This window comes from Perca fluviatilis, chromosome 8, assembly GCF_010015445.1.
Source record: "Perca fluviatilis chromosome 8, GENO_Pfluv_1.0, whole genome shotgun sequence".
NCBI classification, from domain to species: Eukaryota; Metazoa; Chordata; class Actinopteri; order Perciformes; family Percidae; genus Perca; species Perca fluviatilis.
The window spans coordinates 8,941,734-8,960,734 of NC_053119.1; the positions used below are offsets into that span (position 1 = coordinate 8,941,734).

At 40.2% G+C, this 19,001-nt stretch overlaps 1 protein-coding gene across 1 annotated transcript in view; it reads right to left on the reverse strand.

Annotated features, from left to right (window-relative positions):
• Nucleotides 1-3,709: 3,709 nt before the first annotated feature.
• The window catches only part of lrriq1 (leucine-rich repeats and IQ motif containing 1), a 46,886-nt gene continuing 31,594 nt past the window's right edge, over nucleotides 3,710-19,001 (reverse strand). Inside the window, exons 23-27 of the mRNA XM_039808146.1 lie at nucleotides 16,614-16,715; nucleotides 10,088-10,202; nucleotides 8,631-8,691; nucleotides 7,927-8,047; nucleotides 3,710-4,001 (exon numbers count right to left, since the gene is read on the reverse strand). Of these exons, the coding sequence (XP_039664080.1) occupies nucleotides 3,868-4,001; nucleotides 7,927-8,047; nucleotides 8,631-8,691; nucleotides 10,088-10,202; nucleotides 16,614-16,715 (533 nt within the window). The 3' untranslated portion in view covers nucleotides 3,710-3,867. The remainder of the gene's footprint in view (nucleotides 4,002-7,926; nucleotides 8,048-8,630; nucleotides 8,692-10,087; nucleotides 10,203-16,613; nucleotides 16,716-19,001) is intronic.

Sequence of the window (19,001 nt, forward strand, 5' to 3'; positions counted from 1 at the left end):
AAACAAAACATAGATAGAAAATAGCTAGAAGCGTCCATTTTAATATTAATTTTATTTAAAAGACAAAATAAGATTGATCAAGAGATGCACATAACAACACAAAGTACCTAGAACAGTAAAGGGTTAACAAAGAGTTAAAGTATCAACAATTGGTGGTTTTTATTTTTATTTTTTTAAATCCAGTAGCAATAAGAAAATGCTATTTATCATTTAAACACAAAACTGGAAGAACTTCAGATACAATAGGCCCATAATCTCAACTCTCACTGCATTACATACACATAATGCAATTATAACATTGACGGACTATATAATCAAAACAAAATTGAAAGCATGGATTATCATTAAAAAAGATATACATATCCCGACGTGTGTGTATATAAACATACGTGTGTGTGTGTGTGTGTGTGTGTGTGTGTGTGTGTGTGTATATATATACATATATTTCATGATACATTTCATTATGTTAATTCAAATTCGGTACATTTTATAACATGTATAAATGATGTATGTATATGTCTGGAGATACATACTGTAAACACACGCATGCACATGTACACATGCATGCAATTATTAATATAAATACCCTCTATGTATCTTTGTCAAAAATATCTTGACATCTTCTAAATGTAAGAGATTTTGTTGAACAAAAATATGAATTCTTTACAAACCTCTGTGAGAGTGACTGCCCTGCACCATCTACGTGGTGTTATAAGCCAGCGGTTGCTGTTCAGGGAATAAATTAGCTTTGACTTTTACCAGGGCCCAGCTCAGAATAGTTTCTGCTTGTGTGAGTTTATTCCCAATTTCTTTATAAGTTGGTTTCACGTTTCCAGGAGAGCTTGCACATTCCTCAGAGTTAATATCCATTTGCTATGCCTTTACTTTGGCTAAAGAACTGGCTAATTGTGTCATGAGGCAGAAACAAATAAGGAAAGACTATCTCTTATGTCATTTTTTCTTTATCGGTAAGTGTTCCTGGGATTTGGAGTTAAGTATTTTACAGTGCTCAGACTTAGTAAAGCTATCAATCACTGAAAAAATGATATAACTATAATGTTCTGTTAAAAGGGATTTCCCTCCAATACAAAGCACTGCATTGGTCTTTTTATGATTTACTATTCACTTTAATAATACATATAACTACACTTTAGTTGACCTTTTAATCAGACACATGTCTATTGTATGTCCTGCGCTGTTTTAGTCCTCATCACAATATGCCTCAGTCCTTTTTTTATATTTTACATTACAGCTAATCCCTTTGCAAGCCACACTGTTGTATTTAAGTTATCTTTCCAGGCAGCAACTAGTTTCTAATTTATATATATACAAAAAAAAAAAATCACTCTTGAAATTTTCTTGAGCTGCGTTAATTTTGAGCTGTGTTCATTTTGTCAAAGTTACATCCTTTTTGTTCTACGTAAAGTGCATTACCATGCAGTGATGATATACTGGAACATTGACAACAAAAAATTAACGGGAATGAATGTAAATTAATGGCTGCCTAGAATTGTTTACAAATTGTTTTCCAAAAATCTAAAACCGTACAGCATAAAATGGTCAGCAAAGATTTCCAAAATACAAAAATTGTAGCAAAAACCTGCAAGCACACAGTTACGGTCCTTTAATGCATTTGAAGAAAGTACTTTGACCAGACTCCCATCTGACAACATTTGCTGACTTGAGGTCAGGCTGGCAGAGCAGTCTGGGCTGACAGGGACATTCTTCGGCGTATCTAAATGTGCGGTGGAGCACTCATTTCACCAGGCAATGGATTTGGGATGTCTAAGGTTACATATAATTTACCCATAACCCCAAAGTAAACACATCTAATGAAGACTGGTGGATGATAGTTTAACAATCTCATTTCAGAAGCAATAGTTGTAGAGAAGAACTCTGAAAGTACTTTTATGTCACCTGTCTTTTCATGTTGATTGTGCAATAAAAATCTGAATTCTCCAGTATCGCAGTTGTGTAATGACAGTTTGTTGACAGAAACAGCCCCTTGATGTCCCACAGAGAGCCTGATGAAGAATCAGTATCGCCCTGGAAGAAGACAGGGCTCTTGGGTTTCACAACAATCCCCAAGTGGGCAGGACCGCCACATTTCTGGCATACGCCACTCTCCAAGACAAAAAAAATCCCCCATCAGCTCACGTACAGTCAAAACACACCTTCCAGACATGTGCAAGTGAAAGACAGGAGAAAAATAAATAGACAGACATGCATTTCCTGCCAGGGAGCCACTCTGCAGCTAAGGCTATTTGTTTTGACATTCATTAAGTTATCATTTCCAGGCGGCGGACCAGGGAGGAGGAACCTCCAAGCCTGAGGTTCGCCGCCTCCGGTAGGGCAGTGTTTGTGGACGGACGCCTTAGCTCTCCAAATTCAAATACACAGACACGGCTATTATAATCCACAACTGGAAATAAAGAAAACATCGTTCTAATTCTAACACCAATGTTTGTGCTCGGCTGATAAAAGCAGCAATTTCAAGGCCACTGTTGGCGAGCAGGAGCTAAATATAGCCACAGAATGGGGAAATTGCACTGAAATCTCTGGGCTTTATCAAACTTTACTCTTAAGAGAGCGCAGGAGAAGTGGAAAAAGCCAGTCTCTTCCCATGGCTACAAACTGTAATTACTATATTTTCTGTCAAGGGAGTAAATCAGCAGAGAAACAACAGTTCAGCATCCAAAGACACATGAATCCACAGGTATTAAAAAGATCCTGGTTCTTATTTTCTGCTATGATTTGCATACGAAGCGTGGCATTTTGTTCCATGTGTTTTGTTGCTGGTTGGCTGCGATCACATTCAGGCAGTGATACTTGAGCTGAATCAACATAATGGAACTGCCTGAAGATATTTGGGCTGGTCCAGGTCCTATTGGGTTTAATTAATTTTCAGGACAGGGAGCTCGAGTTTTCAGCTGAGTTGAAAAAGAACAGCTGCAGGGGTATTCAGCACAGGCGATTAAATGGCATTATAAATAAAAAATAAAGAAAGTCTTCTTCGTGGAAGGAAAAAATTGCCTTGTGGGACTGAAATTATTGGTTTAAATCTAGTCATTCCATTTGTGTTTTTAGCACAAATACCTGTTCATACCACAACATAGGTTGTTGTTAGCATTACGTTGCATCCATAGGATGCATAAACATGCTTTCCTGAACTAAATACACATATACGTACAGTACAGGCCAAAAGTTTGGACACACCTTCTCATTCAATGTGTTTCCTTTATTTTCATGACTATTTACATTGTAGATTCTCACTGAAGGCATAAAAAATATGAATGAACACATATGGAATTATGTACTTAACAAAAAAGTGTGAAATAACTGAAAACATGTCTTATATTTTAGATTCCTCAAAGTAGCCACCCTTTGCTTTTTTTGATAACTCTGCAAACCCTTGGTGTTCTCTCAATGAACTTCATGAGGTAGTCACCTGAAATGGTTTTCACTTCACAGGTGTGCTTTGTCAGGGTTAATTAGTGGAATTTTTTCCCTTATTAATAAAAAAAGCAAAGGGTGGCTACTTTGAAGAATCTAAAATATAAGACATGTTTTCAGTTATTTCACACTTTTTTGTTAAGTACATAATTCCATATGTGTTCATTCATAGTTTTGATGCCTTCAGTGAGAATCTAAAATGTAAATAGTCATAAAAAAATAAAAGGAAACACATTGAATGAGAAAGTGTGTCCAAACTTTTGGCCTGTACTGTAGTTTGAAAATGCTGCATTTTTTTTTTACAGATACGTATTAGAAGAGGGACAAATACCAACTGTATCTGTCTGTAAGTTGCTCTGGGTGTTGGATGAGGCCAGCAAAAGAAGGTGACGTGGTAGTAGAAGAGTCAGTGGTTTACTTGTACACTTTGTCCCTCTTCTTGCCCCCTCCCCAGCCGCCGCTCAACTGGACAGGGTTGTCTCGGTAGGAGATGCGCTCCTTTTTTGACGGAGCTGAGGTGACTCGCTGAGGAGATGGAACCTCTTTTCCTGGAGACATAGAAGGAAAATGCGTCACTATCTCATATGTAAATCGAGCAGTGTGAAATCAGTCCATCATAGTACAATCCGGCTAATAAATGATATATTTGATGTTAAGCCCTCATTTTGTACTCTGCGTCAATCATGAGATTACTGTATTTTTGCTGACCAGGTCTGAGCTTTTTATCCTGTTGGAGCCATTATACAACTTTGTTTTGTTTTGTTTTGTTTATATACCACGTTGGTGATGCTAATTAATCTGCAGGTTTGGGTGGACCATTGCCTTTGGGAAGGCATATAGCTAATTAACAGCCAGGGACACACAGGTGTGTGGCTAGGGGGAAAAGCATACAGCTTTTCACAGTGTCAGGTTCGCGTGTCATTGTTTGATTTGTGTGCAAAAGAAAATGAATGGAACTAAACCAGAAATAATATACCTGCTGTCACTTTGCCTCTGCCCAGGTACTACAGATGAAAATTAGCTTGTAGCTATCTCTGGTCTGTGCAACACATTTGTTGTGCAATGTCCCTGTCAAATAAATAAATAAATAAAATAATAAATAAAATAAAATAAAATGGACTGTACAGCTTGTGCTACGGTGAGCAGGCCGTCACAGCACCGAAAAGCAGACAGATTGTGGACATTGATCATTGAACACGCGTCCAAGCAAGTTCTTCCCTGGTCCCTAGTCATTGGCCTAATGTGGGAGTTGGTAAAAGACTCCACACATCCGCTGAGCCATTTTTATGTTCCTTGATAACATGGGTTACCAATAATCATCATAAAAAGGTTTCTAGAGGAAGGACTACCTATGCCTTCCAAAACAAACTGTTGCAACAGCTCTTGTACAGTAAAAGTAATGTATCAATTCTTGTACACCTGCAGTCGAAACGTAGTCTTGTGTTGTCTTTCATGGAATTGCAACTTTCTACCATGAACACGGAGGACAGGGCAGTATCTGTACGATGTAGGTTTGATTTTGTGCAATATATGCAATTCACCACAACACCTTTGCAGGATTGTAATCGCTTAAAAAATTACGATTCCAGTGGAATCGTTTCTTTATTGGAATCGTTTGGAGGATTTAGTTTCAAATCTGTCCATGGGTTCCAAATTTAACATGCGTAAGTTTTGGTTTCCACAGCGGCCAGGCGCTTGTTGTGTTACAGCCTTGGAGCACAGTAAGCGGCGCTCCAGCGTGGCTTTATTTTACGTTGGAAAAGCCCTGTAAAACTGCAACCCAGCATTGAATCAAAATAAAACTTTCCTATTTGTGAAATGAGCATGTGACCTGTTTCAACTCCACCCCTCAAAGAATCGGAATCGAGAAAATTGATGAGAACCGGAATCGAAAGGAAGAATCGCAATTGGAATCAGAATTGGTAAAATCCAAACAATGCCCAACCCTACACCTTTGTGGTAAGTGAAACAAATTGAAAATGTGCCCTTACAGTTTTTCTCATTACCTGCTAATGAGCTAATCAATTTAGCCATTTATCAAAGCATTAGGTGTTGTATAAAGAACATTATTTCATGTTGGGTAACTAAATCTGAAAGCTTTTCAAGCAGCTAACACAGAGACTGTTGCTTAAACCTAACAACAAGGAATTTGCAACTTCTGCCCTTGAATGAATAAACTTTTGACTGGAGTTTGGTCTCTGTCTCAGGAGACTCAAGACAACACAATATTCAATCTCGCATTAAAGACTTAAGTCCGAGCAGGTGAGTTTGTTGTTTGTGTGCTCCGACTGCCAGGAGCGCTGTGCGCTGTATCAGAGGCCCTTCCATTTCACCTGGGGATCAGTACAAAGCCTTTCAAACACACAGTACAAAGGCAGCGCTTCTACCAGGCATTATGCATTCCACGTGTAGGACCCAGGACCGCGGTCTCCACGGCCGCCCCACACAGGGAGCCTAACAGCGGGGAGGGCTCTGGAGGGGGTGGGGGGCGCACTGCGTGTACTGACCTGGCTTCAAATATCTGCACAGCTGGCACACTGTATAGAATATCTATCCGCTCACAAGTCATACCTAATCGCCCCTCTCTAGTTTTTGATTTTACTCGTGTCCGTAGTGTAACGCTGTGCTTTTCCTCTCCTCTTGGTTTGTATAATGTAGTCTTTTGTGTTTATTTTCAAAAAAATTAGGCCAGCCTTGGTGGCTTAATTTAGTTTAATAAAGACTTTTGTCCAATTATCTGTTCTAAATCAAAAACGGAACGCAAAACCTGACACACATGTTGCTAATTTCAACAAAAGTTGTGCAGTCATGCTATTAAATGTACGGAGATAACACATTTGACCCAACCGCTGTGACCAAATAAATTGTTTTCGATCATTTTACTCCTATTAGAGTTGAACGGCGGACAAAATTGAGGTCGCAGATATGCAACTTAAGTGGTTTCCTCTGCACACGTAATGAAAATATTTTGTGGGCCTGGAAACGCATTTTATGGCACCGTCCCAGCAAGTGGTGAGTATCGCATTGCAATAGGTTATAGAGTTGGTTATAGAGTATTTATGTCGTCTTTACTGCTATGGCAAACTAAGTGAACCTTCTCGCTTTAAACCTTCACTTTGATGTATGCATGCCACTTCAGAAGCAAAGGATATACAACATTTTGATAAATTATTTTTTAGTCTCTTTTCCTGGCTCATGTGAGCGGACTTTAAAAAGATTTTTGTCAAAGAAGTTGCATTCCTATTTCCCTGATTCCCTGATTCTAACCAAGTAACCCATGTCCTCTGATATGATGGTTTTTTGATGATGTAGCCCAGAGACCATTAGATGCCCTTTCCAAGTTTATAAAATACCTAATTGGCTTTTTGAGAAATGCTATTGCCTTACACATACATTCATATTTCAATTTGCCCTACACAATTTTGATAAGTGGTGTGCAGACAAAGAGGCTTTCTTTCTTTTGGCCTTACTCCTGAGGAGAACAACAGTCTGCCTGCTTAGCACGACGACACTCGCTCCGGCTCCTGCTGCACCTCGTGAAAATCATTTTGAAATCATCACCGGAATCCAATTTGGCTTCATTAACGGGGACAGGGCTCTCCTTCACTTGGATTCCTGGACTTGTTTAAAGTGGTCATCTGCCGTCAGACTGTCAGTAGCATCTTTGTCACTCAAACTCCTGAGCTCCACTTCTCCTGACAGAAGAGCCAGTCATTCTTCACTGAAAGGACTTTTTTTTTTTCTGCCCGTTTCCTGTCAGAGGAGAAATTCACGGCACTCTGTCCCCGGCCCGACCTTATGGCTCCCCTCCCCTCCCGAAACAGCCGACCGGTAGACTCAGTCTAGGCTGAATAAGCAGCAGCCTTTATCCCTGGCTCGGCGCACTCAGGTCTGTGAGACCCAAGACCCATGGGTGCAAGAGTGTAAACATAGAAACATCTGTACACACATGTGCTTAATGTACAGGTATATACACACACACGTGCACACAAAGAGATATAGGTATACAATTACAATCTATGATTTCTTAGGTTTGAGCATGGAACTGCTAAGTTTGACTTTGTCCCAAATGGCAGCTCACCTTAAAAATAAGTGCCATAAATAATACATTTGCACAATATGCACTGGATATATTATATAATCATACGTCGTATGTGTGTATGGATGCATGTTTGTATGTAAAAAATTATATAACACTTCCAATGTTCTGAGTGAACACTGATCAGTAATGCCTGACTAGTAAAGTTACTTAAATAACCTTTAAATTAAGCGTAGGCAATACATTTCTTTATTACCACTTATCTGGATTACCAGTTATTGTGAGAGAGGGTTATTAACAGAGTCACTGACAGAAATAATAAGAGTCTTGTGTTTCAGGACATTTTATGATTTTTTTTTTTTTTCAGATTCTGATTAAGTTCAGTTAAAAATGATTTTGGGTAGAAAAACAGCTGTGAAGTTAACAGGACTCACTTGCACGACCCAAAGAGTTTCTGCGAGGATAATTGTTCTCTTTGCAAGGCTGGGCAGCTAAACTGCTGTTGGCCCACAATCCACTGGCCTGATGTAGACGTTCTGTATATCCTGGGTCAGCCTGCACGCACCACAGAAACACACAGACACACAAGCATAAATGAGGCCCAACATGACACGTCTCACGCAAGCAGTCCAGCATTTAGAGAAAAACATTAAACAAGCAGCGGCTCTACAGTCTGAACATATCTAAGAAACAGGAGGAAGGGGGCGGCTCCTCTTGCCAGTGATCATAATTTAAACTGCTCCATAGCGGCGCAGGGAGACCTGCAGTTTCCAACTTCAAAGAGCGTACGAGCATCAGTATCGTTCACGGGTCCAGGAAAACTTCTCCAAAGTGACACTGGGATTTCTGCAAGTAAAACGAAGAAACTGCAGCCAGTTGATCCAATTGAAAGTGTCACTGTGGAGCTAAACCTCAGACTAACCTCCCCCTGCCTCCTTCAAATCGAAGCTGATGAGACAGGCTCCAGGAGCGGGAACCTACGGCACAGGACATGACTCTGACTGACGAATGTAAATACTGCATACCTTCACATACATGTACATGCAACTGCCCCCTAGAAAAGATTCAAATCAAGATGCGCTGTCATTCCACAAAGTGAATGAACTGCAGGGGGAGAACAGGAGCGGAGTGTACTCACCACAAGCTGCACTCTGCCACCGTTGAGAATGTCTGAGCTGATCTCCGGTAAGAAATGCTCGCTGAGGGTTAAATAACAACAACAACAACAAAAAGGCTTTGCATATTTTGAATGAATTCAGCAGTTTTCCCTCTTTAGTTCTATGAAATTACCTTTGACATATCTTAAAATAAACACAGATGCCATGTATGATAATCCTAATGTCTCTTTGTTAGGTAAGGCGTCGCACAGGCCTACATGCTCACTGCCTCTGTTACAGACACTGCTTTTAATATACAGAAGTTATACTGAAGTGTCAGCTCTCTATCTCTTTTGGCATTTTGGTGATACTTTGGCCCTCTGCATTAAAAAAAACAAACAGTACTGCACAAATTTGATTTTACCAAATTTCAAATTACCAGCTAATTAAGGTGAGAGAAATAGGCATGGGCCATTTTAATAAATGAATAAATAAATAACACCCACCACTGTTAGAAATCAAAAATCAAAGTCCCCCTTGACATACAAATGTATTTTACCTATTGTTACTTCACTTTGATGTCTGACCTTCATGGTTCAGAATATAGCATGCTGCAGAGTTTGACATTAGACAGCCTTTTCAAATTCATATGCTGAGAGAGAACGTTTCTCTGCACTCACCTTAAATTAGACTTTAACACGTAAGCAGAATTTTGTGACGTCACAACTAGTTTTAAAGCCAATCGTGGCCCAGCATGCAACCTACAGTAAGATGTGGAAACTCAATACCTATTCACACATCTGGATAGACCCTCGATTTGGAAATAGACCTTGTAATGAAGTAGGAGATACTTTGTGTCAGCGGTTAACCTTTCAAAATGAAAAACATATGCATATTTATAGATTTTGTATCATTCAATGAAGTAGAAGGAGAAGGTGTATTTTTTATCATTTTAGAAGAGGAAATTTAACTTTCTTGTGGAAAAGAACGTATCAGACACTTTATTATTCCAAGCAGAACAAGCAAAACATATGTGGAGGGGGTCTTTAAGAAATTATTCCAATAATGATAGCAGTCCATTAAAGAATTAGTTTACCCAAATACAAAAAAAATAAAAAATAAAAAACATATTAACCCTAGTAGAATCTAGCCATGACAATAGTTTGGCCTTTATTTATCCAGGTTTTGAGATATCTTTGTGGTGCTCATAGCATTAAAAAGTTTAATTTTGATAAAAGTTCAACAGCAAAATGTCTTTCCAGAAACAATGTCCCAGCTGTGCTGCATAATCCACATACAGTACCTCGCTGTGAAATCACAGAGACAGATATTTCAAAACATGAACAGATAAAAGAAACACTATGTGCATGGCTAAATATTACCAGGGGTAAATTAGAAATAACATTTTTCTGTAATTTGGTGAGGCAACTCTGTTAAGCAATTTTAGCTACAAGTCACACCGCCTACACCCTCTTATGACCCACGTGAAGTGCCTCACCTCTCTGAGTCCCTGTCAGAGTGAGCAGCCTGGGTGCGCAGCCACTGCTCAGCCCGCTCCTGCGTCACTCGCTCCACCATCTCTGCCTGCTGAAGGCCCAGCTCAGCCACACCAACTGCACTCGACAGAAAACATCAAATAAACGTCAAAGGCAATTTCTTTTTTTCCTCCAACTCCTCTTGTCAGTTAACATTCTTGATGACAATGAAAGCTCAAAGAATGAGTGCACTGCCTAATCAGCGAAGGTTGCGGTGAAGGTGGCATGTTTCTAAATGACAAGAGGCGTAATCAATACTGCAGTGAAGGAGCTGTGTTAACAGATGCTCTCCAAAGTACGAGTTTAACAAATAAACAGCTCATGGGCCTGGGCCGTAGCGATGTTTGACATGTTTCACTGTAATTACAGGCGGCCAGGGTTCCCAGCACTGGGAGAGATCAGTGGTCAAAGCTCCCAGCGTTTATGTTTGGGCTTAAAGTGGTCTATTTGTTCGGAGGACTCAGGGGCATTACTATAATACATTTAAATTTGCTGAAAGATGCAACAGGAGAGGATCTGCTTTTTTCAACAATTGTTGGAACTTGTGGTTCTTTCTAAAAAATTTAATCCAAGCAATGTTCCAACAGTTTGTTAAAGAAAGAAATCTGAAAGGCTGCTGATTTACAAGTTATGCTGAAATCCCGTAATAAGGTCGTAATACATAAGTAAACATTTATGTTGCGCTGACAGTAATGCTAGCTTAGATGGGTGTAAACTGATAATGAATTTTGACAGCCCAATGCTGGAACTAATGATGCATTTATTTAAGCCATTTACTTGCTTTTGCTGAGCTATTAAAAAGGAGAGAAACTCTTTACAGTTTTCATGGGTTAATTGAGAAGCCCCACTAAAAATGTCAAGTGATAGATGCTTCCCCCCGGGGCAACAAAGGCCAGGAAATGGCTACTCGCAATCTTGCACTTCCCAATGCTAAAAATACACAGAGAGACGGGGAACAGGCAGTCCAAAACACAGCGAAATATGTTTTTTTTTAACAGAAACTTGCTCATATATGTACTGTATATATGTACTTATTATAGCACTCCAAACAAAGGTTCTGTACTGCCTGTTCATGTCATTATCATAGGATCCTATGTGGTTAGATCCAAATGGAAGACAGACGATACATTTGAAATCCCCAAAAGGTAAATGCATGAATTGTGGAATGAAGCAGTCAGTGTGTACATGGTGATACAAGGTGAGCACCATGAAAAAAGTTAAAAGTACGTTTCTGTAGCACTCCAGTAGCACAGAGAAACTCTCCTCTCCCTTTTCCCCTCTGAACCCTCCACTAAAGCCCCCTCCTGACCCCTTCCAACCTCCTGGATCCCCCTCCAGTACTCCTCCAGGACATCAGGAGGGGCCCTGTAGGAGTCACGCCTGTTAAGAGGGGCTCTTAAGCACATTAAGCGATTTCGTCTCTACTGAGGAGGGGAGAGCTCTGACTTAATATCAGAGGGTTGGGGAGGAGGGTGGAGGCTTTGGCCCCCACAGCAAACCAGAGCTGAAGCAGACACAATGCTGGCACTTCGGAGCCTCCTCCCCTCCAACTTCACTGCAGAAAATAAGCACAGGGTCAGGCAGTAGATCAGGAGACCCTAATAAGAAAAGAAAAAAAATGGTGCCATGAATGAGTTGATGACCTGAGCATTCTGAACAGTTCTAGTCAACGTGAGCTGAGAGGTGGGAACAAGAGGCCAGAAAGTCAAACGGTCAGACAGTCAGACTGTAAGACACTCAGGAACTTTTCCTTTTATATTGCACACTCTCAATAACTTTAGTTTTCTATACTGTTTGGTTTTGCCTTAAATTTGCACTATTTATAATGTATTACTGTATTGTACATATTATTTGTCTTATTTAATTGTATATATAACTTATTTTTTTTTTATCTTTATTTGTATTTATTTCTTATCTTTTATATTATACTTGTTGTACGTGTCCTTATTGCACCATGGGTCGGAGAGAAACGAATTTTCAATTGCTCTGTATGTCTGGCACAGATTACAGAACTGACAATAAAGTTGACTTGACTTGAATCAGGTTATAAACAAGCCAAAGGTTTAGCCAGATTATCCAAACCTCCTTGTTTATGAGCAAAGTGAGAGTGCCCAAGCCTGTAATGTTGGTAATATTTCTGCATTGCACAGTAAGACTGTGTACATACACATCTCCAGGCAGTATGGTAAATCAGCAAGTAAGTTGAACCTCAAAGTCAGTCTGTACAGTAGGAGATGCTGTCTTAGTATTCTTAAAATAAACCAGTGTGACGTGTGCTCTAACTACGTCTAAAGAGCAAAAGGGTTTGCCAAATGTTGCCGTCATAGAAAGAGGGGAGACGCAAGAAATCCTGAAAATGGGGATAACATTATTGGAATGGTCAATGTCCCCATTTTTACCTGGTCTTAACGTAACAGGGCCAATGTCTCCTTAAAAAGCATACATAGTGTTGCAGTCTACAAACAAAAAAATGACGGAAGTAGTTGTGTGAAGAGGGAAAAAAGGGAGCTTGAGAGAGAAATTCAAACCCTGCCTACTGTCTCACCTCTATGCACCTGGCCAGCTAATCATCTCAAATGAGGTGCGATTGTTGGATTGTCTATTTTGGAAAGTAAAAAAAAAAACAATTGGACACCCTACAATTTTGCTGTCTCAAAAGAGGGTTTAATACCCTGTTAGATTACTATTCTATAAACTGTTAAGTATTCTACAAGCACTCCCATAGGATCTTATTTTGATCTTTGATTTGATATTTTGCCTTTAAAGGGGTAAAGAACATTTGCTTTATCTTCTAAATACGTTTTGCTAAGCTGTTTAAACAACAAGCATAAAACCCAAAATATAACAAAGTTTTAATACACTGAAATTATCCTTTTATAATTAGACCTAGGCATTATAATGACATTTGTCAACTATGTAAAAGCTACTACTAAATACCAGCACAGCTCTGAAAAGCAAATGTTCAAATGCTGTCTCATGTTAATGGTCAGCATTTAGAGACTTGACAGACTTGCACCTTGGCCAGCTATTTGTTTATAAAGTCTTGTAATAAACCTGCCCTAAAAGAGCGTACAACTTGACTTTAGACTTACTTTGACAGACTTGAAACTTGCCCCGTAAGACTTTAAAACAGCTAAGCTACGGCTAACCCTTACCTTGTTTTGTATTGCATCATGAAAACCGTTTCGAGAGCCCCGTTTTCATGACATTTGTGGAATCGAAGAAGAATCAGAGCGTGTCTGAAATTTAAGATGCCTAACTGTCTGTTTCTGTGACTGACTCTGACTGTGGCCCAAATGTCCCTTAGCTCTGCATGTTTCTTCCTTAATTGTGCCAGTGCTTCTCAAACATATACTATGAGGCGAGCGCTCCGCTGCCTGAGATAAATAGAAGCACTGAGATTACGGGGGCGAAATTGAATGCATATGAATGGTGGTAAATAGTCTGACATTAACATATTTTGGATGATGGATGATAAACAAGATGCTTGTGTTTCAGTTGGACTTTGTAGATGACTTGAAGTGTGAAATCGAGTTAAGTGCTCAGGAGGTAGTGGTTCCAGGCTCAAATAAAACTTGTGTCCCTCTGACATGAGGACGGATGTTTGGTGGGGTTGGATCGCAGTTTGGATGAAGGAAGGAGGCTTGGAAGGGGCTGTGTGTGCCTGGGGGGGTTGAGTGGAAGGCGTTGGTGAAAAGTAAGAAGAGAAACAAGAGAGAAACGCTTGGAGGCATACAACATCTTCAACATCTGCAGCACCCAGACACTTGATGATACAAACCATCTACAAAAAAAAAAAAAAGGAAAGTGTATTTCTATATTTTTTGCCTCTAAATGAAAATGTTTTGTGGCTCTGCTCCATTCTCTCCCTCTCTATCTCCCTCTCTGGGTATGTAAGCTGATACCCATTTCAAGTGGGTTACTCATGTCCAGCACATCCACACAAAGAGCCCGGATAAAATAAACACGCCGCGCCGGATATCTTGGAAAGAATCTGTCATGGGTTTGGGGCTAATCACCTCCAGAAGGGGCTTGACTCAAAGCCTGAAACGTTAGCCCCTGTCGGGGAGCGCTGGCTGGGCCGGGCTGGGCTGGCTAGTCCCCGGGCACTGGGGATGGATCCGGAGGAGGGGGCGCCTCCCACAGGTCAGGACCAGGGGAGCAAGAGGGGAGGCCGGCTTGGGCCCGTTTACAGAGACCCGCAACACACCACCTCTGCCGCCATTTGTCGCCGCTGCCTCACGGTCAGCCTGTAAAAAGGCAGCAGGAGTCGTCTCCTCCAGAACCGAGCTGATTAGAGTTACGCATTTTACAGGATCCCTCTCAGCTGAATAAGAAAATCAAACTGAAGACACGGGGGTATTAAGCAGAGAATGAAGGGTGATGTTCTAACCAGTGACCCCCGTTACTTTATCAGATGATGTAGCGGCTTCATGTTATTGCTCGAGAAGAACACCAGTCCTGTTTGATGAATTATTAAGACAAGGGTGGAGAGGAGAGATAAGGACATTGGAAAGAAACCGAACTGGAAATATTGTTGTTACGTAATAGGTCATTTGGATGGAACCAGTTCTTGACTGCCAGTTGGCTGAGAGCTTATCCACAGCTACGCTGTGCTCGGACACAATTTCAGTGTCAGTAATCACAATGTTGGAAACTTGAAGTAATACACCTGCAGTTAAAAAAAAAAAAAATGTGATAATGATTGGACAAAACGTTATTAGTGTTAAAAAAAACATCAACACTTTATCACTGCCAAATACTAAAGATAAGTTTATCCATCATTGTCTGAAGAAAATGCCTTGTAAGTTTAGCAATTTGCTGGCTGCTGGCAATTTTTTTTAAGATATTAATGAATCTTTGAAAACATTGAAATAAGTTGTTGCTTGGTCTTTGGCTGCACCGCAATGGATTAGTTTCAAGGGAAAGAAGGCGACTCCTTCACAACTATTCTACAAACAAATTACTAAAGCGATCCACCCAACAGCGATAAAGTGGAACGAAAAACATCCCAAGTTTGTTCCCTCTTTTTTTTTTTTAAGTGTAACATGAAATGACAAGCAAACATACTGTATTTCTCCACAGCTAATTAAGGGGTATTTCATGCTTATGGCAGCACTGGACTTGGGCCAGTCACTTCACTGCCTGTTGGCAAACGCTGTTGTTGCAGCGTCCCTCTGACTGCTGGATGACCGCGAGCATCGTGCTCTCTGGATGTGAGGCCTTGGCCCTGGTGGGGTTGGGGTGCAGAGGAAAGATGGAGACAGGCATGCTAAAAGCCAACTTCCCCCCCACCCCCTCGCCCCCTGTCCTCCCTCCTGCCCTTCCTCCAGCTCTTCCCTCCCTTTTAAGTCTGGCTGTGGACGTCACGATGCCAAATCATCTCTCCACCTCAGGGCAGGGCAAGAGGCCACAGCAGGAAAGATGGAAGGAGACGTTTGCCTCTTCTCTGAATAGCAAACTTCTTTACACCACAGTCAACCTGTAAGCTCTTTTCAAGATTGTTTTTTACTATCCATAACGATAGGAATTAAGTCTAAAGAAAAAAAGAATGCATTTTGTGTTCAAGTTCGGCTATGCAAAACCACTTACAGTATGCAGACCACTCCAGAAACACACAGGCACACGGTTGAGTTAAAAAAAACAACAACAGTGAAGCAGTACCTGTGGCCTCACCTACACTTAAAGAGAAATTCCAGTTTCATCCAACCTGGGTCTCATTTTCCTACAGTATGTGCTGTTTTTGGCAATAATTTGTCTTGATAATAAAGACAAATCTGTGGTCACTCATTGCTAATGCTGCTTGTTCAGAAACATGACAGACTTTCAGACTTCATCTCAGTGAGTTGCCAGATCTCAACAACTTTAGTAATTCCATGTCATTCTAACTGATAGAAACTATTGCCAAAACTATGAAAATAATAATGATAAAGTTGTAATTAATCTGTATTTTCCTTAGTCTGAATCAAGTCTCCAGTGTCAAGTCTAAAGCTCAGGTCTGTATTAATGTTAATGTAGGACTAAGTACAGGGTTCATACGCATTTTAACCAATACTTTTCCATGACTTTTTAGCATATTTCCATGACTGTGTTCCTGAAAATGTCAGTCGACATTATACAAAACGAATACAAATCTGTGTTAAAGTTTACCCTCAGAGGTTTAACTATAAAATTAATGACAATGTATGTGGTTCATAGTGGGATTCATGACAATGCTCCCCAAATAGAATGTTGAGGTTAAGACGACGTGAAAATACATTTATTAATGACATATTATTATGCTGAAAAAATTCCATGACTTTTCCAAAACTTTCTGGGTCTTTTTATGTTTCCAAAACCTTTCCAGGCCTGGAATTTGCATTTTTCAAATTCCATAACTTTCCAGTTTTTTTCAAAACGTATGAACCCTGTAAGTAAGACTCTTCAGGGGGGAAACAAGCTGTATTTTACTGCAGGCTTCCAAAATGTGTAGCAGGTCTCAATTCCTACCTCTTAAATAATTCCTGTTGTGTTGTGCTGGCATGTTTCGTGCCTCCACTGGACCAAGCTGGGGACTGCAGTTTCTGAACAAGGCAAGACGGACAGATGGATCTAGGATAGTGAGAGAGAGAGAGAGAGAGAGAGAGAGAGAGAGAGAGAGAGAGAGAGAGAGAGAGAGAGAGAGAGAGAGAGGGTCAAAGAAGGACAAGGCAGGCCTAAAACCAGAAGCAGAAAGCCAGTACCTAACATTCGGAAAATTTTAGAACAGTGCTCTGGTTCCACTGAGGCAGATGCCATTAGGAGTTAGTGCAGACATAGACCTGTGTGTCAGTGGAGCAAGATGACAAGAGCCCTGCTATTGGAATCGTGCAATTGCAATTCTGATCAAAGAGCAGCCTCCCTCTACATGACTGTGGTATGATAATCGCGGCAGGACTACTGTTTCTTGGTGCAGAGCGGAGGTGAGGTCACCTTTTACTGCAGCCGCGCTCAACCACTACAATGAATCGGAAAGAAAGTCATCACGGGATGACTCGTCAAGAGGTTTCTTGGCAATCATTTCCTTTGCAGGCTCTCAAAAAAAGGTCCAATAAGAGGCGACAGGTTCTGGCTTCTGCTGTCTGTTATGGCTCGTTAACATACACGGGATGGAAAGGTTTGCTGCTGAAGCACGTTAGAAGGAACAAAGACAAGAATGAAAAGAGGCAAAAATGGAATTTTATAAAATGGATTCATGTCCGAACAGCAGTTCCTTCCACATTGTGAGTAGAGCTGCAAAGATTAATCGATTAGTTGTCAACTATTAAATTAAACACCAACTATTTTGATAATCGATTAATCGGTTTGAGTAATTTTTTATGAAAAAAAAAGAAGGAAAACTTCTTTGATTCCAGCTTTTTAAATGTGAATATTTTCTGGTTTCTTTTCTCCTCTGTGACAGTAAACTGAATATCTTCGAGTTGTGCACAAAAAATGACATTTGAGGACGTCATCTTGGGCTTTGGGAAACACAGATCGACATTTTTCACCGTTTTCTGACATTTTATATTAATTCAGCTCAGTTAATAACAAGAAAATAATCAACGTATTCATCAACAGTGAAACAAATCGTTAGTTGCAGCCCTAGTCTCGCTTTGCCAGACCTTTCTCCACAGCGGGAGAAAAAACGTGCTCTGGTTTATTGCCATTTCTTTAAACCAATCACAATCATCTTGGGCGGCGATAAGCACCAGACAGAGCCACGGTGCCGCTGCAAAATAGCCTCGGGAAGGAACTTGTTTTGGTGGAACATGTGTACCTTCAAAAGTTGCTTTAGTTGTGCAACAGAAAACTCACATTGGATCAGTGGCGATTTTAGACCCTTTTTAGGGGGGGCTCATGCCCCCTTAAATTTCATCTCAGCCCCCCTAAAAATTATAATAATAAAAATCTAATTCATTTTTTTTATTTATTTTTTAAATCAATTTTAGTGCTTCAAGTTAGAGTTTGCAAACGTGTCTGTTTGTGACAGAGGGCAAACAATTACAGGTGCAAAGAAACAGGTTTAATATCCTGTGTCGCTGTCGCCAATGCTATGCACCTGTTCAGTCAAGGAAAGTTTATTTATTGTTTACACCTCAATATCATTTCATTTGATTCTGGTCCATAAGGGGGCTTCCATAGTTTATTCATATGTTCAATATTTTTGCATTTATCCTCTGTTATAATAATAAATACATATATTCATTGTTATCCAGTGAAATTACTGATTTAGCAAGGGGGGGTTAACACTTTTGCAAGGCATATATATCCCTGTCGCATTCTCATTAGGGTCTGAGCCCCTCTAAAGGTCTGATCCTAGAATTGCCCCTGGATTGGACAGATAGTCTAGCTAGCTGTCTGGATTTACCCTGCAGAGATCTGAGGAGAAGTTAACCATAGTCCTCATTAATCCAGTTTAAAATTCCAACACAAAGAAAGGGAAACGTAACGGACATCCGGCTCAAAAGAATGACATTCAACGGAATTTCTGACGGCACTCTAGCAATCCCAGAAGTGGAACGTCGTGGATATAGACTAATGCAGCCCTAATTGTAAGGTATATTTGGTGTTAAAATATTAGGAATGAGGAGACAAGAAGACACACTGGCTCAGGTGTAAGGATTACTGAACAAAGGACACGTATTTGAATCAATTTAAGAACAAAAACATGACAGCTTCTGATCTGCCTAATAATCTTCATATTTCATATAGTATTTTGCTAATAATACATGAAAATAATTCTGTTCAACTTGAAATATTACACACAAGCACACACACCAGATAAGGCACATACACTTAATACAAAGGTGTTTGTTATTAAGCCTACCCTTATTGATATAAATGGGATGGACAAAATAATAGAAGCCTGTGAGTATA